Source organism: Giraffa tippelskirchi, chromosome 7 (assembly GCF_054371585.1).
Source record: "Giraffa tippelskirchi isolate mGirTip1 chromosome 7, T2T-mGirTip1v1.2.pri, whole genome shotgun sequence".
In the NCBI taxonomy this organism is placed as follows: domain Eukaryota; kingdom Metazoa; phylum Chordata; class Mammalia; order Artiodactyla; family Giraffidae; genus Giraffa; species Giraffa tippelskirchi.
This window is the reverse complement of record NC_137281.1, coordinates 79,933,725-79,957,219: the sequence shown is the minus strand read 5'-3', so window position 1 is coordinate 79,957,219 and position 23,495 is coordinate 79,933,725. Positions and strand designations below refer to the sequence as shown.

General features: G+C 46.8%; 1 protein-coding gene across 4 annotated transcripts in view; it reads right to left on the bottom strand.

Moving 5' to 3' along the window:
• The window catches only part of MAP2K1 (mitogen-activated protein kinase kinase 1), a 76,272-nt gene that overhangs the window by 3,886 nt on the left and 48,891 nt on the right, over positions 1-23,495 (bottom strand). For all 4 annotated transcript variants that reach the window (XM_081511815.1, XM_081511818.1, XM_081511817.1 and 1 more), the window contains 4 exons: positions 23,426-23,477; positions 4,143-4,267; positions 1,081-1,282; positions 15-79 (listed from right to left, as the gene is read on the bottom strand). In XM_081511815.1, the coding sequence (XP_081367941.1) occupies positions 15-79; positions 1,081-1,282; positions 4,143-4,267; positions 23,426-23,477 (444 nt within the window). The remainder of the gene's footprint in view (positions 1-14; positions 80-1,080; positions 1,283-4,142; positions 4,268-23,425; positions 23,478-23,495) is intronic.

The window sequence follows — 23,495 nt, the reverse complement described above, 5'->3', positions numbered from 1 at the left end:
ATGCAGTACCTTACCTCATTGACTATGTAATCCAGCAACTCAAAAATTGCCATTGGAGGTCGGCTGTCCATTCCATAAGCTACAAATTTTATAAAAAGAAAAAAGAAAACACTTCTCAGAAACAGAAGGTTAACTGCCAGTTCGAGGCTAGGGGTGGGCATGGATCTTAGGGACTAGAACAGTCATGGACGATAGAGATAGAAGAGCCACAGATAAGGCCTGAACACGGAGGGGGCCAGCCAAAGCCACAGCTGGCCAGGGTCTGAGTCTGGGTTCTGCCATACCCAAGACTTGTGACCAGCCCCTCTGCCGACCCACCACCAGCTACCCCTGCCCGCTCTGTTTCTCCCTTCATACACTCCCTCATGTGGGCCTCAGACAGGAACGTCCTGGCAGGATCTTCCAAGTACTGGGTTTACTTTACAGTCCAGAGAGGCGGGCAGTGCTACACAGTGCTTACCTCCTCAGAGTCAGACTTGGCCACTTACAAGTGTATGTGGCAAGTCAAGCACCCTGTGCCTCAGTTTCCTCATATCTAAAATGGAAATGATAATAGTGCTCACACAGAACTGGTATTACAATTAGACAGTGCTAGGCAAATCTATACAGACAAAGTAGATTGGTGATTTTAGGGTGTTAAGGTAGGGGAGCTGTGAGTGACTGCTAATGGAAATGGTTTCTTTTGGAGGTGATGGAAATGTTCTTGAATTACAGAGTGGTGATGGTTGTATGATATGGAGAAATACACTAAAAACCACTGAACCATACACTTTAAAATGTGCATTTTATGTTATGTGAATTTTACCTCAGTTAAAAAAAAAAATCTACCTAAAAAAAGTCATGCTTTTTTAAATTAGATAATACATATAAAATACTAAGCACAGTGCCAGGAACACAATGGGCACTCAACAAATGGTAGGAAGGAAGATGTTGGTAATGATAATATCCTACACTGGAACCCCATGCTCTGCTTCCCCCTTGCCCCGGCCTGGCATCCAGAGACAGGGAGCCAGCCTTCCAGAAACCCCTGATGGAAAGGACCACCCACACTCCAAGCTGGGGCCACACTGGGCCACTCACAGCTGAGGGGCCTCCCAGGGGTCCTTGGCCTGGGCGGGGTCTCAGCCGCATCTCCCTCCACCTGGCACCCAAACATCAGCTCCAGCTCCTTGGCATCTGGAGGAGGGATGGGATACCTCCCGACCGCCATCTCAACCAGAGAGAGCCCCATGCTCCAGATGTCCGACTGCACGGAGTAATGGGTCCCCTGGAGTCGCTCTGGCTGCAGGAGAGACAGACACAGTTATCACCTGTGAGCTAGCCTGGCCCATGCAGAGAGGGATGGGTGAGTCCTCATGAATGCCTGGGACTTCCTGCCCCGCTGAGGCCTGTCTGCAGTGCAGGAGTGCTGGGCTACCCTGCCTGGTCCCAGCCCTGGCTCTACTAATACATTTTATCTTCTGCCCCTTCCTCAGCAGAGCTCACATCCTGTTTCAGGACCTCCACTAACCTCTTTAATTTGGCTTCCCTTCTGCCCCCCAATAATCTGTTTACCAAATCCTAGCTGGCCTTCGTGGCTCTGACCCCTAACTGCTGTCTCCCCCCAACCTACCCGAACTAACAGCATCCAACCCAGCTGGACCTTGGCTGAGCCTCAGCTGTGGTTCCAGCTCTGCCCATCCTGGTCACTGTCTTGCATGTGCAGGATAGCCCATCCAAAGCCCAGCATGAGAGGCTCATCTTGAGTCCCGAGTCCAAAATAAGTTTCTGGAACATGGGTCACAAATGAGGTATCGGTGGGTAGAAAGAACACTGGCCTTGAGAGTAAGGAGAGCTGAGTTCTAAGACCAGCTCTGCCACTAACTCACTCTTCTGGACAACATGGAAAACTAGAAAAGGCAAAGGATCTGGGGTCAGGAGATCTGGGTTCAAGTCCCAAGCTGGGACTTAAAAGCTAGGTGATCCTGAGTCTCAGGTTCCTCAGCTATAAAATGGGGCTAATGATTATAGTAACAACAAAACAAAATACCTGCTCTGCTACCTAGGGCACTGAGAAGGTCAAACCAAATGAAAATGTATGTTAGATGTTGCAAAATGTTATGCAAATATGAGTTGTTATTGGTGGGAATAGTGGGAGAGAAGTATACAGTGGTTATTTTTATTGAGCATTAATTGAAACAAAACATGTATTTCAAGAACCCTATCAAAAAATCTTTATTCTGACCATCATACGCTTATGTGGTTAGTTGCTCAGTTGTGTCCCAACTCTTTGCGATCCCATGGACTGCAGCCTGCCTGGCTCCTCTGTCCATGGGGATTCTCCAGGCAATAATACTGGAATGGGTTGCCATGCCCTCCTCCAAGGGATCTTCCTGACCCAGGGATCAAACCCAGGTCTCCCACATTGCAGGTGGATTCTTTACCATCTGAGCCACCAGGGAGGCACTCATACACTTATACAGACATCCAATTCATTTCTCCCATAGGGTTTTTTACCAACTCCCTCACTGAACTATTTTGGAACTGACCACGTAACCACAAAAACCCAAACCACTAAACCCAGGATCAATATAAGTTCCAGGGCCTATTAACTGATTTTAAACTCAAAGAGCTGGCAGTTGAGTAGCCCAGGGTGCTAGCTGCTCAGTTTTTAGACATTCAGGGAAGAAGCTGAAGAGCCCATGGGTTTCATGTCTTTTAGCCACTGGAATGGAGGGGATGCAGATGTGGGTCAGCGCCTGGTGAGTCATGTTGCCAGTGGCTGGAATCACTGTGTGGGCAGGGGACAGGCAAGCAGGAAGAGGATGTAAGCAGGACCTGCCACATGGGGGCCAAAAGCAGCTGCCAACCTGTACCTAAGAGCAAGTGAGGGCCTGCAGTGCAAGGTGGGACTCAATGGCCGGGAGGCCTGGCTTTCAACCCTGGCTCTGCAAGGTGAAGTGCATGGGTCACCTTACCTCCCCGAGTCTAGAGTTCCTCATCTCTAAAATGGGACAACCATACAGCTCAAATGGGATCATCACTGCAGGATGTGAAAGTGCTTGAAAGACTGCACATAAAACATAATGTGCTAAGACACCCCGAGCCCCTGTGCCAACCCCTCCTTTCACCTCCGAAGACCTCCCACTCACCTCAAGTAAGGCTCCTCTACTCGGCCCCAGTCAGCCCTCACCAAAAGCCACGTTTCCCCTTTCTGAATCGTTCTTAGGAGTGTAGCCATGTTCCCGCCCATTCGTCAACCACATGTTCACTCACTTGGCCAAGCATTCCCTGAGCACTGACCACGGCCCAGGCCCCAAACTGGACCCTCAGGACAACAGAGGCACCTCCAGGCTTATCCCTGCCCCTCAGGGAGCTGGTTGTATAGAGGAAGCAAGAGAACACACCCGTGCTGCTGAGGGTGCAGGTGATGGTGGGGTGGGGTGGGGTGGGATGGGGCAGCCAGTGCAGCTGGAAGCAGGAGGGAGGACTCAGTGACCTCAGACTGTGAGCTGGACCAGATGCCAGGGGACCAGGTAGCTGTGCTGTGGTGAGAGGGGGGCCAATACCTGAGAGACATGCAGCAAGGCAGGAGAGAAGAGACTGTACAGGGAAAGAATTCTGAAGAGACTCACAGGAGTCAGGGTCACTAGGTGCTGAAAGGATGGGGAGATGGGCAGAGAGGCTGAAAGCTGATGCTCAGATTTCTACCCTGGGAAACTAAGGAAACAGTGATGCCATTTACTACTAATGGAAAAGGCGAGGCAATCTGGGGTGGGGGCATTTCTGGGCATGTCATTCTGAGGGTCTAAAGACAGCAGGCAGAGGTCCTGAGGGTGGCTGGAGCCCCATGTCTACAGAATGAAAGCCAAGCTCTGGAAACATCCAAGTGCTGGTTTGAGTTGAAGCTGTGATCCACTGTCTCTTCCAGTGAGTCAAGGCCCCAGTGCCCTGACTATGCTCCAGGGCCTGTGAAAGGCCAAGCCCATCTCCCCTGAGACTGTGATCTCCTCAGGGAGGGACCACAAGGCTCATCCCTCATTTCTTTTTCCCCCATCCCCATCACCCAAGCACAAGGGTCTGGCTCCATATGGGAAGACACCCACTTGGCTCCTATTCCTGATCAGACAAGAACCTCGAGAAATGGAATGAGGTGCTCATACCGACATGTAGGACCTGGTGCCCACGAAAGAGTTGGCCATGGAGTCGATGAGCTGCCCGCTGACCCCAAAGTCACAGAGCTTGATCTCCCCACGGCTGTTGACTAGGATGTTGGACGGCTTGACATCTGTAGGGGAAAGAAAACAGAAAAGTAGAGAATTGACGTAGGTAGATTGGGAAGCGCTCCCCAGACAGACTAGCCCTGACCACGAATGCCATGACACACCCCAGCCCCCATCACAGAGCCAGCCCTTGGCTTATAGACACTGGACACCAAGGCCCCTATTCCCCCTGGTTCAGGGTTCGAGGAATAACTGTCAGCAGAGGAGTGACAAGTTGCTATAGAAGCAAGACAGAAAGCCAGTGTTTTCAGCTCTTTGAGAATCCAGTCTTGGCCAGATGACCCACAGGAAGGAGTCAGTTACCATGAATAATCAAGACTGAAGGTCTGTTGCTTCAGCCACCTCTGTTGGCAAGACACAACACCTATCACTGGATCACAAGGAAGGAAAAAATAGTAAAACCTGTATGCTTGCTGAGGCTACAGACCAAAGACTAAAGGAGGGTGGGATGGAGGCAGGTACTCCTATTCTTGACCCGACAAGCACAGAACATGGGGATTTTAGAAATGTGTGTGCCAGGGGTTGGGAGCCAACTTTCGATTCTCTTTCACTGAAGTCACTTCTCTAAGAGCCTGCACAGTTGCACCTACCTGTTAGTCAAGGAGAGTCTCTCGTTGTCGGGGCCAGAGAACTAGGGAGGCCTGAAAGCTGCTCCTCAGGGTCAAGACAGTGTCCCCAACACCAGCCTTGTTCCCCTTCGCTGCACTTGACCCATCCCCACAGCCACCCCGGCTCCCACCACCAGTATTAGTCCACTGGCCCGTCCCTTTGCCAAGAGGTAAATTTCTCAATATTTTCCTTTTATCATCTCCTCTGATTCAAACAACTGTCCCATGAAGCAGGCAGAGCAGAGGCTGGGACTTGGTAAAGGGGCCCCAGGCACCAGGTTTGTGGACAGACATTGGCAAACAAGGAGACCCATTCGAGAGCAGGCCAAACCCCAGAGCAAAATCATAAACCCTGACAGGGAATCTTTGACGGGCGTAATACAAACATAGGACATCTGGAGAACCAGAGGGAAAAGTGAAACCCTCATAATTCCAACCTACCAGAGCTACTATTAAGATTCTATTATGTTCCCCTTCAATACTCACAAGAATGCGTTTATTTATTCTTACACAGATTCTAACAGTTCCATTTAAGTATCTTTCCAAGGGTAAACAAACAAAAAAATCCCTCTCTTATACCCCAGGAAGTCCTTTGCCTGTCCACCTCCACCTAGCCCCTCATCATCCCCAGCGTGGGTCAGGTCCTAACCACAGCCACGCCAGCTCCAGCCTCTCTCCACCCACCACCGGCTCCACCAGGGCAGGGACACTGGCAGTTTGCCTCATCCCTTTAACTGCAGATACAGGACAATACCTAGCAGGATATACAGGAAGTACTCCTCGATGCCTGTGAATGAATGGGGCTACACTCACCGGGGACACACACACACTTCGTACCATGGGTACTGTCTTTCTAAGACCCAGCCATCTACGTGTCACAGGATACAGCAGCACAGAATTCGAGATCTTTCCAAGCCCACTGGCATTCCTCCGTGTCTCCCATATAGACACAGGTGTCAGAAGTAGCCTGAGAAGGCATCTGGTTCCTCCCCTTCATGGTGGAGACGAAAAGCCTAAGGCCCAAAGGGGTCCAGGGACTTGACTGAGTTCACACAGCAAAAACTGGATAAAGTGGGAACCAGAATTCAGACCTTGTGATGCCTGGACCTGTTTTCCCCTCACTCACCCTGCTACCACATCACTCATACCGAGTGACTGACCACAAAGTCCTGAGCGCCCTCACCTTCCAATGTTCCCATGGCCTGTTCAGAAATGACCTATTAGGTCTTGTTATAAAAGCAAAAGAGCAGCACTGGCTAGAGAGACAGGAGACCTGTATTTGAGTCCTGGCCCTGCCACATGTTCCACATGCAGCCTTGAGCGAGCCCTTGGCTTTTGTAGTCTGCGGATCAGTAAAGCGGTGGTAACCACCACAGCTCTCGTAGCCTCACCAGATGAAGACCAGGATCCATCGAATGAACTGTGGGCATTTGAAGAGTGCACACGTGACAGGATCACAAAAAAGGATTCTTTCATGGGTTGCACTCCAAGACCGGCAGCTCACGGCTCCAGACACCCGCTCCCTCACTTGCCCCTGCTGCTCAGACACCACTCCCCAGGTCACAGCTGCTGCTCAGGAGAGGCTGAACTGCCTCTGTGGCGGTTCTTGTATCTGATTTCTGTTCACATGGCAAGCCAGCCTCCTTTTTTGCAAACTTATATAATGCCACTTTCCTCCCTCTCTGGCTGTCAGCTCCTGCTTCCCCCAGTCACCCCAGGGAACACTGCCTGGGAGGCTGAGACACCCATGCAGATGCAGGGGGGACGGGGTATTTCCCTGCTTGGACCACATTCATCCTGGAAGCCAAATGCACACACAGGGCCCCTCAAGGTGACCCTGAAGGCCTGACAAGAAGCTGCCTGGAGACATCCTAACTTCTTCCACTCCAGCACACGTGGCTGGAGCTGCCAGGATAGGATATGCTCCTCCCCAGCACCCCAGCAAAGTCGGGCTCTTTTCTGGGGACAGAAAAGAGGTCAGATAAGGCCTGAGAAGCTGTTTCCTCCCATTAGCAGCCTCCTGCATTTGCTTCCCACAATCCCCGCCCCTCCTTCCTCTGCTCCCATCTCCAGCATCTTCCTCTTCCAGCATCTTCCTCTTCCAGCCCGTCTCATACAGTGACCGGCGCTCCTCCAGTGGGACCGCCCCTGCACAGAGCCTGCAGCGGCTCCCATCTGCCTCAATACAGTCCAGGCCCCTCGGCCTGCCTTTCCAAGCCCACTGTCCTGCTCACTTCTCCAACTCCTTGCCGCAGCATGTCTCCATGTCCACTTCGCCTGGGCTTGGGCTCGCCTGCCTAACTAATCCCTGCACCTAAAACATTCTCCTTTCCCATCTGCCCTCCCCCTTCATCTGGTAGAAGCCTGGTTCTTTTGAAGGCCTTTCCCAACATGGAATACTGCCCTGCTCTGGAGCCCTGGGAGGTTTAGTCAGGCCTCTTCCCTCATCTTCCCTTGCAGCCGCCTCAAACACTGTTCATGTTACAGGCCCAGGTGGTCCCTCTCTACTTCCTGAGGCCTCTCCAGGCCTTGGGTTTTCTTTCCGACCCTCCAATATCAGGAGAGTGAAGCTGGAAGGAGCCCCAGCAAGTGATGGGCCATGCTGCATTTCACAGGAAGTATCCACTAACCTCTAAGCTCCCAGGCTGACAAGCTTCCCTAGGAAACCTATAAGATGCTAAGGTCTGAAACCCAGATCCTGCCCAGCCTCTGCAACAATGAAAAAAGATAAACCCCTCTTCTTCATAAACGAATAAGAAGGCGTTATGAAAAAACTAAGTGGAAGAAAGAATTTTCTGATATTTTCTGCACCAGAAATAACCAGAAATAACAGTTTGTAATAACTGTTCAAAGCTTCTTCGTTTTCCCCTCATGAGCACATGACTTCAACTTGACTTCTGAGCATTTTCTACCCCTCTATGGATTAAAGAATTCACTTGCTTATTTTTTATAAACACTAATAAAGTGCCTGCATTGAGCTGTGAGTAGACAGGACCAGTCCCTGTCCAGGCTGCCACCACCACAGGAGACAGAATTGAACAAATAAGAAGCCAGCTAACGTAGGAAGACATCACACCAGCTCTGGTTCATTGAACACCTACTATGCCAGCCCTTTTAAATACACTGTCATCTTTAACCCTCACAACCATGGTGTGAAGCAAGCATTATTAACCCCTGTGCACAGACAAGAAACACCGAGGCCCAGAGTCCGGGAGTTACCTGTCAAGGGGGTAACCAATAAAACAAGCTTTATCTAGGAATAGGAGCTGACTTGGGGTAGGTTGAAATCTTTAAAATTTGATTGTGAGATTATAATTCTGTGCTCTGGGTTAGTAAGCAAGGGCCTCCTTCTCAGCTTCAGCTCATTACCCTCCTGGGCAAGTTTAACTGCAGGAGAGGAACCAACAGCGGGAACTAGAGCCTCCTGATTAACAAGTGAGTTCACACTGTGAGCCTTCGGAGCACGTGTGCCAGGTCCTAACCAGCAGCTATTTTTATCTCTCTGCTTTCAAGAGTTTTGCAACCAAGTCCAGGAACTGCATTTTAATTTTTACTTCCCTCCCATGATTCATTAGTTCTGAACTGCTTTCATTCTCTACCTTTGTGTGCCCCTCTCTGCAAATGCAGTGCTCATCCCTGACCCAAAAGGCATGCAAATGCTGACAACACAAGATGATGTTGCATTAGGCCATGATTTGGTTTTCATCAGCACACGCCATTCCAAGAAATGGTCAGAATCTGAAATCAGGTAGTAATAACAGCCTCAGCAAAAGGTAAAGGGGTTAAACCAGAGAGAGAGGGAGAGAAGAGAGAGAGAGAGAAAGAAAAAGGGGGAAAGAGAGTAGTCAAGGAATGAGTTTATGGATCCTGGATTCCCTGATCTCTCATTTCAAATGACCCTATAATAACATATGGCAGAGCAGCCCCATATTATAGATATGAAAATTAAGGTTCAAGTAGAAGCCCCTTGCTAAAGACCACAGAGTAACCTTCCCATGAAAAGAACCTGCCTTAGGGACGTCGCTGGCAGTCTAGTGGTTAAGACTTCATGCTTCCAATGCAGGGGGCGCAGGTTTGATCCCTGGGTGGGAAATGAAGATCCCACATGCTACATGGCATGGCCAAAAAAAAAGAAACAAGAACCTGCCTTAGAGCAGTATACTTCCCCTTCCAGACTAAGTGACTTCCGAAGACAAGCAGATATGCACTCTATCACAAATCTATCACAAAACCACCAGTGGACAGGAAAACGACGTTGGCTACTTGGACATTATCATCTGTACTTCAAGAAAGAGAAATTAGCTAAAAACCTGGTTTTACCTGCTGAAAGCTAATTTTGCTCAGAAGGAAAGAGGGGAAAAAGAAGATGCCAAAAGGAAAGGCAGAGTTAGACTGGAAATCTTTTCAGTTTTAAATGGGAAGTGGGAGAGAATTTCTAATAATACCACCCTAGTTATGGGGACCCAAGCTGCACCCAAGTAAGGCATTACCCTTGATGCCTGGGTCACAGTCAGCATGATTCACTGGTGAAATCAAGGTCACTCACCAGTCATTCCTAGCTTAGCCTGAGACAGGCCCTGAAGGAAAACACCAAGGACAGTGTGTTTGCCAGGTAAGGACAAACCTAAGCTAAACAGAGCTGGCATTCCGTGTGTCGTCTACTGAGAAGCGAAGGACCCTCCCCCACCACATACACTAACTTTGGGAAAAGTGTGCCTCCCTGACTCCAGCCAACTGCTTTGGATGGAGATTGACCATGAGACCTCTGTTCCCTGGCCATGGGGCAGGCCCCTGATGCAGGCTGGGCCACCAACCTCCTGGTGACCCGGCGGGTCTGAGTAAGACCAGTATTAGTTCAATTAGAGCGTTCTTTGGGATTTTCTGTCAGAGGCTGGGAAAAGCTCTTGCCTCTCTGATAATGAGACTAAAGCCAGAGGCAATGGTTCCCATGTGGTAGAGACAGCTGGCCTGAGAGAAAAAGCCAACTTCAGAAGAGAAACAAATGAGCGAGAATTAACAGGTTCCAGGACCCCACCCCACCCCACCCCCAACCCCCACCTCCATGGATACCAAAATCTGCAGATGCTCAAGACCCTTATATAAAATGATGGCGTATTTGCACATAACCTACACACATCCTCTTGTATACTTTAAATCACTTCTAGATTACTTATAATACTTAATACAGTGTAAATAGTTATAAACACAATGAAAATGCTATGTAAATCAAATTTTGCTTTTTGGAACTATTTCCCAAATATTTTCCATCTGCAGGTTGGCTGAATCCAAGGATGCAGGTATAGAGAACTGATCGCACATCTTAACTGAAGTATAACAGCTAATGGCATTTGAGTCCCTAGACACAATCTTCCATAAGGCCAAGCTATATTCTTAAGTCTTCCTGGGGTTTGGTTAGCTAAGCCAAACAAACAAACAACCTCTTTTACTGCTTGAGCTAATTTGTGTTCACTAACAACCAAGAATCCTAACATCCACTGACTCTTACTATCAACTGGCATCAAAAATTACCGTAAGTAGGCATGTACTGTCATGTGGCACCAGCTTTGGAGTCAGGCAGATCTGGATTTGAATCCTAGCTCTACCAGCACAGGCTGTGTGAGCCCGGCCAAAATCACGAGCCTCCTGTAGCCGGATTCCTTGGCTGTCAGCTGAGAGCAGTAATTCCTACTTGATGGCAGGTACTAGGGGCTCAATAAGTAAGGGGAACTACATATGAGAAATTGAGTTTAGATTTCAATGGCTCTGAAGCTTATTATTTGTCATCTAAGTCTGAAGCTTAGGGGCAGGGAATAAAAGCTAACATTTGTTTGAGAAAAAAAACACAAGCAATATAAAGAATCAGATCCTGTTCGGTCTGGCTCCTACCTATGTCCCCGCCCACCCCACCTCCCCAACCACTGTCAGTGCCAAGAGGATCCATGCTGTTCCCCAGGAGTCCCTGCATGTTTCTGTCTGAATTATTTGCTCTGGCTGGTCTCTAATCCAGATGCCTTCTGTATTTATATGACCTACCATCTTTCTAGTCTTTTTTGTTTGTTGGAAGGGAGGAAGGAGGTGACTCAAAAGTGTCCTCTTGATTACCTCCCTTCCCTATAGGAGGGAGAGCCACAGACTATCTGCACCAGGTGAGTTCTGCTAGGATCCTGAAGGACTTGGCAGTGGGGCTAAGAGGGTCGGGTTGGACCTGGACTGTGTCTGAATAGACGTGATGCTTACTGGGGTGGAGGTGGGAGGCCCCTCCTCCTGCCCCTGGACAAAGCAGCAGAGAAAGCCAAGCTGTAGAGCACGCAGGACAAGGCAGCCAAAAGTGGACAGAAGCTGCCCGGGATCCCACTTGTCTTCCATCCCTGTCCTGACCCTTCCTGAGCACTGGCAACATCTGGGCTGTTGTCAATGCTCCGGAAAGTCCCCCAGATCCTTATAAGGAAGTCCTCTCTTCTGTTTATACTGACTCAAGTTGCTTTCTGTTACCTGTTTGTTTGGTTTTTTTTTTAGGCTGACTGACTGGCTGGCTGTGCTGGGTCTTTGCTGCTATGCACGGGCTTTCTCTAGTTGTGGCAAGCAGGGGCTACTCTCCAGGTACACCGCATCAGCTTCTCACTGTGGTGGCTTCTCTTGTTGCGGAGCACACGCTCTAGAATGCATGGCCTTCAGAGCTATGGCACCCAGGCTCTAGAGCACAGGCCCAGCTGCTCCACGTCACATGGGATCCTCCGGGACCAGGGACTGAACCCGTGTGTCCCATACACTGGCAGGCAGATTCTCAACCACTGGACCACCAGGGAAGCCCAATTTCTGTTACGTGTAAAAAAAAAAAATCCTACCTGAGAGGCTCCCACCTCCTTTGGGAAGCCTCACCTGACCACTGCACACCCACAAGGCTCCCTTCTCCCTGAAGCTCTTACCATGTATGTCACTTGTCACGTTAGTACTTTTGCCTCCTTCTTTCCAATTTTTTCCTCTTAAAAATCCAAACATTCACAAAAGTAGAGTATAAACATGTACCAACATTAACTTCAACAATTATCTACTCATTGCCAGCCTTGTTTCAACCAAGACTTTTTCTTGGTGGAAAAAGAAAATGCCACCCTGTTTGTTTCTAATTAATTTGGTGCTATTAAGCCTAATGTTGGTTCCCACCCTCTAGCTGAGATTCTCCACTAGATTCTACGTTGTCACTGTAGCGTTGGGCATGGTGAGCAAAGTGGGTTCCACCTTGCTAAGGTACTGGTAAATAAAAGCTACCCCTTCTTTGGTCACCAAACTTCCAAGTCAGACCAGCTCTCCTGGGCCCACAGTCCCCAGGAAGTCATCTGCAGCTGAGGAGAGTGGCAGTCCCCCGGCTCTAGGCGTCCCTTAGGAATGAGGCTTTATGACACGAGAAGGAGCAGGACACAGCTCTGCCAGGATCACCTCTCGGCCTGGTCTTTCCTAAAGGGAACAGGCCCAGCCTTGGGGTCCCCTCCACTCCCTGCCTTAGGGAGGGCCAAGGGGCAAAGCTAGGGGCTTCCTTCCTGTGCCCACCCCAACCCCCTCCACCCACACCAGCACCCGGCCTCTGTTCTTAGAGGCTTTCCAGGGTCATCTCTCCCACCCTGTGTCCTCCTCGCCCTTCACTCGATGACTACTGTGACTCAGACCCACCTTCTTTCTTCTAAAACCACGGCAGCAGCCTCCTCGCTGACCTCGCTCCCCTCCCTGTCACCTGAGCAGCAGCAGCCAGAGGCCTCTTCCTTCAAGGACAGCTCACCTCCCTTCCCTGTGCAGGAGCACCCCTCAGCTCCCCACTGCCCAGGATAAAACTCAAGTCCCTGCACAGCTCCCCACTGCCCAGGATAAAACTCCAGTCCCTGCACACGGCGGGGAAGACCCTCCTCAACTGCTTCAACTAATTCTCACTTAACTCCTACCACTTACCACCAGGAATCCTTTGTTCTAAATATTCTAAACGACTGGCTGTTCCCTGCAAGGACATATCTGTGTTTCCCGGCCGCTGTGTCATCGTGATTCATGTGTTTCCCTACCTAGAATCCCTTGTGCTAACACTGCCACCTGCGTAACTTCTCCCCATGTTTCCAAGCTCAGCCCAAATACCACCTCCTCCACGATGCTTCCCTAAAGGGATCTGAGGAAGCACTTTCCTCCTCCAACGGCCCATCTGCCTCACTTAAGATGCTAAGAAACAAACTCGTCTGGAGACATAATCCATCGCTGTGGGTCTAGCACTGAGGTAATTCTAGAGAACGTGACTCACATTTCCAACCAGAGACCACATGCTGGATTCCAGCTACTAATCAGCCACTATGTTTCTTTCCATCTGCAAGGTGGGGTGGTCTAGACACAGTCCAAAGGGATCGATTCTCCCTGTAAGTTAACTGCCCCATTGAGGCTGTCGCCACCTGGCAGGGGATGAGCCTGGTGGCCAGAGGAAGCTGAGGTGCAGCCAGGGTGGCCCCTGGACACCATGGGGCACCCACGGTTGAGGCTCTGATGACATCCCCCTGCCACACATGGACGAGGACTGTGCTCAGGACACTGCACTGTGCGCAGCCGCAGGGCCACCCTCACAGTCCTCGGGGAAGCCTGGCAAGACGCCAGGAAAACTCTGGCAGGGAGTGCAGTGCCTTGCAGGGGTCACAGAAGCAGCCACTCAGAAACCCATTATATGTGAATCTGCCACCAACAACTTGTAAAACACCAAAACAAACTTGGGCCACTTAAAATCTTGACTATGAGTGCCAACAGCAAGTCTGACTGAAGTGACAGGAGGACTTCAGAGGCTGAAACCCTGAGGGCTGTGAGGGCCCTGTTCCTCTGGAGGCTGCTGCTGGGGTCCCTTGAGGTAACCTGGAGACTCTCCGCTGTCCCCACCACTAGGATCCAAAAACACTCTCAGTCTCTGTAGAATGCTAAAATCTCATCCTGACCTGAGCGCTCCGTTTTCACAGAGCGCTTTATCCCGGGCAATAAGGAACTCTCTGGGAGGGTACTCTGAGCAGGAGGGCCCCAAGGTATAAGCGACTCTAATGCTCTGCAGAGAACCTCACAGCTCACTCCAATCACAGTCTGGCTGGGCGTTCCCTCAAAAATATGAGCCCCAGCTACTGGGTATAAAGATCAGGCGGGTTACATGCTGCTCCATCTGACAGAAGGAAGAGAAAACCCAGCTGAGGCTTAATTTAACTCTGTTATCAGCATTTATTGATCTTCAATGGCCAGCAACTCCAAGGCAGGCATTATTCACGGGCTACGCTGTATGAACTCTGCATTGGTCTAAATCCTATAATCTTTCTTCAGGGTCTTAATCAGAACAAGATCTTGACAATGAGAGGGGGCTAAGCGGCTTGATGGGCTGGTGATGCAAGTCATTGCTTTCAATGGTATGAAGCACAGCTGTATCTGAGTCCCCCACCCCCCACACACACCCCTTAACTCATAGGCTAACCACTTGGGTCAGTTTTGGATGAACTGGACCTCTGACTTCCTGCCACCGTAAGTAGAAAGGCTACATAGAAACCAGTGGAGTTAACTAACCCCTCTCACGTCAATGGGGAGGAGACCGTTTTCAATGAAGAACTTAATAATCTTACAGCTGACTTCTGTGCTTCAATTCTAAAGCTTCCTCGGCTGGGGGATTCTTCTTCCCCTTAACTCAGTGGTCAGGAAGCTTTTATTGTCAAAGGACCAAAGAGCAAATATTTTAAAGCTTTGAGGGCCACACAATCTCTTTCACAAGCAACTATTCAGCTCTGCCATTACAGTACAAAAGCAGCCACAGGCAACACTTAAGCCAGGCTGTGTTCCAGTAAAATGTCTTCATGGACACTGAAATTTGAATTTCATACAATGATCACATGTCACAAAATTCTGAAAAACAAATCTTAGTTTGCAGGCCATACAAAAACAGGCAGCAGGCTGCGAGCTGCCAATCTGCCCACCCCTGCCTTCAATGCTTAATTATTGTTTTGATCCTGTGTTAGCAGTTTTCTGTCTTGCTGACCCAATGCTTAATATTATTTACAGTGGAACAACTCTTTTCACCCTTTTTTGCTTTCAGAATCTGTTCCTCCCATCTTCTAGTTACAGAACTCCTCTTTTTCATTTGGGACATGTTCCCTCACACCAGTGTGTGTTCCTGCTGGGGTGCCAATGAAGGGGCCCCATCCATCCTATCCCAAGACACGTTCATAAGCTAGTCCGCTGGACACAAGAAGTGGCCCAGGACTCGCAGGGCTCTCCAGGCAGAGCCAACCAGTGATTCAAGCACTGCCCTAGATGCTGAGGAGATGAGGCAGAGCTTCCTCAGGGACATGGAGCACTAAGGACTAGCAGTGTTGGGCTATGAGGTCCCTGCTGTCCCCAGTGATGAGAACCTGACTGAAAAGGAGGCCCAACCACAGAAGGAGGAGTAAAGCCAAGTGGCAACCAAAATCCTGAGACTATCATTTCAACCCCACACTCATCCCTGCCTTCGGACCTTCTGGTAACTCAAGCCAATAAGTTCCCTCTTTTGATTAAATAATCTTGAGTTAGGTTTCTAATACAGTCAAAGAATCCTGACTAATTACATCACATCAGATTCTATTTGACAGTTGGTGGTGGGGTGATTCATGCACAAAACAATGGCACTGGCTGTGTTCCACCACCCATTGGAATCACTTACAGATATGTCTCTTCCCCCTGTTAGACACCAAGCTCCCAGAGGACACAAGTCATTTACAAGCCACCTTTCTGCCCTCCTCAGTGATTCACCCAGTCCCCTGCATTTGGTAGGTGTTCAATGAATATTTTACAATACAAATTACTCTTCTTGGATGGCGGAAGTGCCTACAAGGGCAAGTAAACATGGAGGGATATGTGCATGCACCTACACAAGACCGTCACCCAGAGTTCAGAGAAAATGTACACTCCCAGAGGAACCACAGATCTAATCCCCACCTCCTGATCAACAACCTATAAACCACACACACCAGGCCGAACCACACAGACTGCTGCTCCCTTTGAACACTCAGGGAAACAGAATACAACGTCCGCACAACACCCAGACAAATCACAGTGGGCCACTTCATTGTGGATGAAATCCAGACAGCTGGCCACGACTTCAGACTCGGGGAATATCGAGGTTATACTTGTCCTACCTAAGAAGTCCCGTTCCACGATGGCAGAGACCAAGCACTTCAGGAATGAGGGTGAGCATCTGCTGTTCTCTAGGTTCCCATCCAGAAACACAGGAAAGCCAGCCCTAGGCACACCCAGAGCAGTGCAGCTCACTAGGACAAGGACACATTCACCCACTTCGAGAAAGAAAATTGAAACATTCAAGAGGCCACTGCTGCTGCTGCTGCTAAGTTGCTTCAGTCATGTCTGACTCTGTGCGACCCCATAGACGGCAGCCCACCAGACTCCTCTGTCCCTGGGATTCTCCAGGCAAGAACACTGAAGTGGGTTGCCATTTCTTTCTCCAATGCATGAAAGTGAAAAGTGAAAGTGAAGTCACTCAGTCGTGCCACTACCTAGCTGCAAAAACAGGACCTAAACAGTACGTGAAAACAGTTGTTCACCCAAACACAATTACTATACTTCCTCTCACTTAAAAAGTAATTTGGAAATGCAGGTATACCTAAGTTTGTATCACCGGCATATTCCTACCCCCTAAAAAAGAAGTCTGAATCAAAGTGATAAAATTTTTGCTTGCCTTCCTGAAGATTCTGTGAGAAATTATATTTGAAAAATCTTCCAGTCAATGTTTTAAAAAGCAAAAGTGCCCCCAGAACAACTTGTGCTATCAGTTACTTTTTGTACATTAGCTTTTACTTAGAGTAAGGCACACCTAGAAACCACTTTCAACCTAACAATTTAAAATCCTGTTGGGGACTTCCCTGGCAGTCCAGTGCTTAATGCTCTATGCTTTTACTGCCCAGGGAGAGAGTTCAATCCCTGGTCAGGGAACTAAGATCCCACACGCTGCATGGCGTGGCCAAAAAAAAAAAAATCCTGTCACCTTTGCACATGGATGTGCCAACCCGTACCCCACATTCAGTAGGAAGGGAGGGGTGCTTGATACCTGCATTACTGTTGTGACAGTGTATGCTTCAGAGGCAGTGACGGTGGACTCCTCTGGGAGGTGACTGAGCCAGCAGCCCACCCCCAGTGAGGCTAAGAAGGGCCAGCTCGCCCAGCAGCACCACCCAGTGGGAGCTGTGGCCTCGGGCTGCTGCTTTTCTGCCTTAGTGACCCAGCCTCCCAAACCAGAGCAGTCCTTCCTGGTCCCTGCCCCAACACAGTCTGGGGATTCAGTTTTTGAAGGCCTGTCTATACTTTTCTGGGGTTTCCCAGGTGCACTAGTGGTAAAGTCAAAAATTTTCTTAAAAAGAAAAAAAATTACACCAGAGATTTAAAAAAAAAAAAGTAAAGAATTTTTTAAAATGTGAGACAAACAAAAAGCCTTTTTATTCTTCCCCATTCTTCCTCAAGGACAGAATAAGAAGAAACGGAGTTTAAATTTCAGTGCAAAAGAACATATGTAAAGCAGAAGAGGAACTTACTGAACTTACTAGCAGTGAGAAAGCCTAAAGACAGAGGCAGGGAGACTCTCTCATTCTCACTCTAATTCAGCTTCCAGGAATCGTCCACTCATTGTGCTTCTTGATAAGGAATCAAGTTGTGCAAGAGGAGGACCATTTCCAGGCCAGGCCTTACACTGAATTCTTTCAGGGTTCTTTCTGGACAAGACCTGCAAACAGCACGAGTCTGAAATGCAAAGTGGCCAGGCCCAGCTACCAGCATACACACTCTGCTCACTAGAGCAGAAGTCCTTCTAGTGACTCCTCCTTGTTGGCTGGGCAAGGAGTGAACTCTCCATGAAGACATCTGTCCGGAATCCCGCCTGGCTCACAAAGCAGCTCTTTATGCCAAAAAGCAATAAATGGTGGAGCCAGAAAAGAAATTGCTGGGAAGTGAGGGCAGCACCAGGAGGAAGGGGAAAGCAACCTGGTTATTCCAGGAACAAGCTGAAACCTTCCTCTCTTCAGAAGGGAAATAAAGTGAGTCCTCCTCCAACAACACAGAGCATGGCACATAGAAGCCACACAACAGAGAAAACCAGGACTAGACTTACGACTGTATTAAAAACAGAAGCTATGCGTTCCTGGCCCAGCTTCACTTTCTGTCATGCCCCTTTGAAGTTCACCCTCACTCTAGCCCCTTAGACCCTCAGGCTACCTGTGTTACTGTGGATAAATTCTGACTCTTCTAGTAGAACCATGCAGTATGGACTCTTTTCTATAAGGCTCCTTTCACTCATCATAATGTTTTTTGAGATTTGTCCAAGTTGTGCATATCAACAATTTGCTCGTTTTTATTGTTGAGCTGTCTTCGGTTGTTTGAATATATCAGAATTTGTTCACTTGCTCATCTGGTGATAAATATTTTGGTTGTTTCTAGTTTGGTACTATCATGAATAAATATGCTTATGAACATATGTACCCAAGTCTCTGTGCGAAAAAACATTTTCATTTTTCTTAGGTCAATACTGAGAAATGGAGCAAATGGGTTGTATGGTTTAATTAAAAAAAAAAAAATAGCAAACTGTTTCCAAAGTAATTGTCCCTTTCCCTGGCTGCGTTTAAGAATCTCTCTTTATATCTCTCTTGATAAAAAGATAGTTTTCAGCAACTGGACTATTTTTTTTGGCTTTTTTACAGCTTTACTGATATATAATTTTGCCCTTTTTTAAAACAAAAATCACTTATTTATTTAGTTGTAGCATGTGGGATCTTCAGTTGTGGCATGTGGGATCTAGTTCCCTGACTGGGGATCAAACCTGGGCCCCCTGCATTGGGAGCATGAAGTTTTAGCCACTGGACCAAAAGGGAAGTCCCAACTGGTATATAATTTTCATACATTAAACTCCATATATTGACAGTTACAGTTAAAGTGTATCACTTGATAAGTATATATATGACCATGCCTACAATCATGATTATAAACACATCTATTACCTGCCCCACCCCCCCGCAATTTCCTCACACTCCTTTGTAATTCTTCCCTTCCACCCCTTCCTTCATTCTCCAGGTAAGCACTGATGTGTATTTTGTCACTATGGATTAGTCTGCAATTTCTAGAATTATGTAATAGATTCACACAGCATGTAACAAAGCTCTTTTTTGTCTGACTCTTTCACTTAGCATCACTCTTTTAAGATTCTTCCATACTGCTGAACTTTTCTATGGTTTATTCTTTTTATTGCTAAGCAATATACTATTGTATGGATATACCACAATCTGTTTATGCATTCAACTGCTGATGGACATTTGGGTTGTCTCTACTTTTGGCTATTACAAATAAAACTACTATGAACATTCAGGTACAAGGGCCTTATTGAACCTATGCTTTCTTTTTTTCTTTAGGGAAAATCCTAGGAATGAAATGATTGAATGTATCATAGATTCATGTTTAACATTTTAAAACACTGATAAACTGCACCATTTAAGATTACTATCAGCAGTGACTGAGAGTTCCAATTACTCCACATCCTGAATAACATATATTTAGTCTCTACAGACATTCTAGTCGGTGTGTAGCAGTAACTCATTGTAGCTGTAACTTACATTTCCTTCATGACTAAAGATGTTGAATATCTACTCATTTGCTTATTTGCCATTCACATATCTTCTTTTGTAAAGTGACTCTTCAAACCTTTTACCCATTTTTAAAATACTTATTTTATTTACTTATTTGGCCGTGCCAGGTCTTAGATGTGACATGGGGGATCCAGTTTCCTGACTAGGGATCGAACCTGGGAGTTTGCATTGAGAGTGCAGTCAGCCACTGGAACACCAGGGAAGACTCTACCCATTTTAAAAAACTGCATTGTTTATCTTTTTATTAGGTTTTAAGAGGTCTTTAAATATTCTCAATAAAGTCCTCTGATAGATATATATTTTGCCCATATTTTCTCTTAGTCTGTGGCTTGCCTTTTCACTTTTGTCACAGCATCTTTTGAAAAACAAATGTTATTAATTTAGATGAAGCGCAATTTACTGATGTTTGCTTTATAGTTTGTGCTTTCTGTGTCCCATTTTCTCTTTTAAAATTTATTTATTCATTCATTCATTTTTGGCTGTGCTGGGTCTTCATTGCTGTGTATGGGCTTTCTCTAACCGTGATGAGCACGGGCTACTTTTTGTTGGGGTTCTCAGGCTTCTCATTGTGGTGGCTTCTCTTGTTCTGGAGCACAGCCCTAGGTGCACGGGCTTCAAGACCTGCAGCACGAAGGCTCAGTAGTTGTGGGGCATGGCTTAGCTTCCTAGTGGCATGTGGGCTCTTCCCAGACCATGGGTTGAACTCGTGTCCCCTGCATTGGTAGATGGACTCTTAACCACTGGACAACCAGGGAAGCACCTGTGTCCCATTTTAAAACTCTCTGCTAAAACAGAGGTCACTAAAATAGTCTTCTGTGTCTTCTTTTAGAAGTTTTAGACTTTTAACCCATACAGTTAGACCTGTGATCCACTGAGAGCTAATTATTGTATATGGTGTTAGGAAACGACAGACGTTCATTTTTGTGCATATGGATATCCAACTATTTAGCATCATTTGTTGAAAAAATTCTTCTTACTCTATGGAACTACTTAGGAATCTTTGTCAAAACTCAACTGACTATATATGTGTGCGTCTGTTTCTGAACTCTTCATTCTGTTCTATTTCATCTATTATGCTTAGCTTCACACCAATACAAACACTCTATTGATTACTGTAGCTTTATAATAAACCTTAAGTCCAGTAGTCTTAGTCTCCCAACTATGTTTTACCTTTTTAAGCTTGTTTTGGCTATTCTAGGTCCCTTGCATTTACATTTAAATTTTAGATACAATTTATCAACTCTACAAAGGCTACTGGGATTTTTAGTGGGATGTCTTTGAAACTACAGATCCATTAAAGCAAATCTGACATCTTAAGAATACCTACCGACGGTGGTGGTTGCATAGCAATGTGAATGTACTTAATATCACTGAACTGTACATTTTATTTCTTTATTCTACTTGAACTGTACATTTTGAGATGGTAAAAATGATCAATTTTATGTTATATATATTTTCCAATTTAAAATTTTAATTAAAAAAAAACACCTATTCTAAAATTTAGAATGTATTATATAAGTACATAGAGCTTCCCTAGTGGCTCAGATGGTAAACAATCTGCCTGCAATTCAGGAGACCCAGGTTCAATGCCTGGGTCAGGAAGATCCCCTGCAGAAGAAAATGGCAACCCACTCCAGTATTCTTGCCTGGAGAATCCCATGAGCAGAGGAGCGTGGCGGGCTACAGTCCATGGCATCACTAAGAGTCGGACACGACTGAGTGACTAACACTGGGAATACAGAACGATTTGTAAGCTAGGCAGTAAATCCCACCAGTCCACTCCTCTCTTTCTCTTCCATCCCTTCCTAGACCTGTGCTAAGGCATATTGTAGCTAAAGGGACATGACCAGAGAACTATGTTTTCCATTTGTCTTTCCTCTGGCTTCTTCATCTTTTTTAAAAAATAAACTTCATTAAGATATAAAGGGCTTTATATACTATTAAGTGGTTCCCAGGTGGCACTAGTGGTAAGGAACTCGCCTGCCAATGCAGGAGACAGAAGAGATGTGGGTTTGATCCCTGGGTTGGGAAGATCCCCTGGAGGAGGAAATGGCATCCCACTCTAGTATTCTTGCCTGGAGAATCCCATGGACAGAGAAACTGGGCAAGCTACAGTCCACAGGATCGCAGTGTCAGACACAACTGAATTGACTTAGCACGCACACATATATTATAAAATGCAATCACTTTTTCGGAAAGTTTAACTTTTGATAAATGCATATACCCACATATCTACCACCACAATCTAGATATAACACTTCATCACCCCCAGAGAGTTTCCTCAGGCCTCACTGATGTTAATCTCTCTGTAAGCCCTCAGGCAACCACCGAACTACTTTCTGTCCCTAAAGATCTGTGTTTTTTTCTTTATAATTTTACATACATGGAAATAGTCTGTACTATTTTGTGTCAGGCTTCTTCCATCTAACATTAAGTGTTTTTGATAGTCATCAAAACTACATGTGTCAGATTTCTCTAGTGGTACAGTGAAATAAGAATAAGATAAAAGGTAAGAATCTGCCTGCCAGCGCAGGGGACATGCGTTTGATCCCTGGTCCGGGAGGTTTCCACATTCCTTAGGGCTGCTGAGCCTGTGTGCCACAACTCCTGAGCCCACATGCCTAGAGGCTGTGCTCCTCTGCAAGAGAAGCCACCACAGTGAGAGGCCCACGCACAGCAAAGAAGAGCAGCCCCTGCTCCCCATAACTAAATAAAGTCCCCACACAGCAATGAAGACCTAGAGCAGCCATAAATAAATTGATTTTTAAAAACTATGTGTGTCAAGAGTCTGTTCTTTTTATTGCTGAATAACATTCTATTGTATGATATACTGTAATTTGCTTATCTCTTGGCCTGCTGAAGAATATTTTAGTTATTTCTACTATGAATATAGCTGCTTTAAATATCTGCATATGAGTCTATATACACATATGTTTTCATTTATCTTGAATATCTAAGAATGGTATGGTTATATGATAAGTATATGTATCCTTTATAAAATCCAGAGTTTCTTTTATAGTCAAACTCATATCCAGTCAGTCATGGCATTGGGCCTATTTACAGTCTAGTCCAGTGGGCAGCCAAGGACACTGAGGGCTGGGTAACTAAGTTCCAGCTGGGGATCTGGTCTGTGTGTCCTGGGTGACTATGTCTTTCACAGTCTCAGGTAACAGGCATCAGTTCAGTTCAGTCCCTCAGTCATGTCCAATTCTTTGCAACCCCACGGACTGCAGCACACCAGGCCTCTCTGTCCATCACCAACACCTGGAGTTTACTCAAACTCATGTCCCTTGAGTCAGTGATGCCATCCAACCATCTGATCTTCTGTCGTCCCCTTCTCCTCCTGCCTTCGATCTTTCCCAGCATCAGGGTCTTTTCCAATGAGTCAGTTCTTAACATCAGTTGGCCAAAGTATTGGAGTTTCAGCTTCAGCATCAGTCCTTCCAATGAATATTCAGGACTGATTTCCTTTAGGATGGACTGGTTGGATTCTGCAGTCCAAGGGACTCTCAAGAGTCGTCTCCAACACCACAGTTCAAAAGCATCAATTCTTCGGCGCTCAGCCTTCTTTACAGTCCAACTCTCACATCCATACATGACTACTGGAAAAACCATAGCTTTGACTAGACGGACTTTTTGTTGGCAAAGTAATGTCTCTGCTTTTTAATATGCTGGCATATGTATACTGCCATAATATGCAGGCATACCACATAGCAAAAAGAGGGTGGTTCTTACTGCTCCAGACATTAAACTACACAGTCAAAGAGTCATAGTAAAAATAAAAAATACCAGCAAATGACTTTTACACCAAAACAAAACATAAAAGAGGATGCAACAACTTTTAGATTTCAGCTAAAATCCAAAACATCACAACTAGCAAATAATTTCTTACCTCTGTGCATAATCTTGTGCTTCTCCCTCAGGTATGTCAGGCCTTTTATCACCTAGGTGAGAGGAAATGT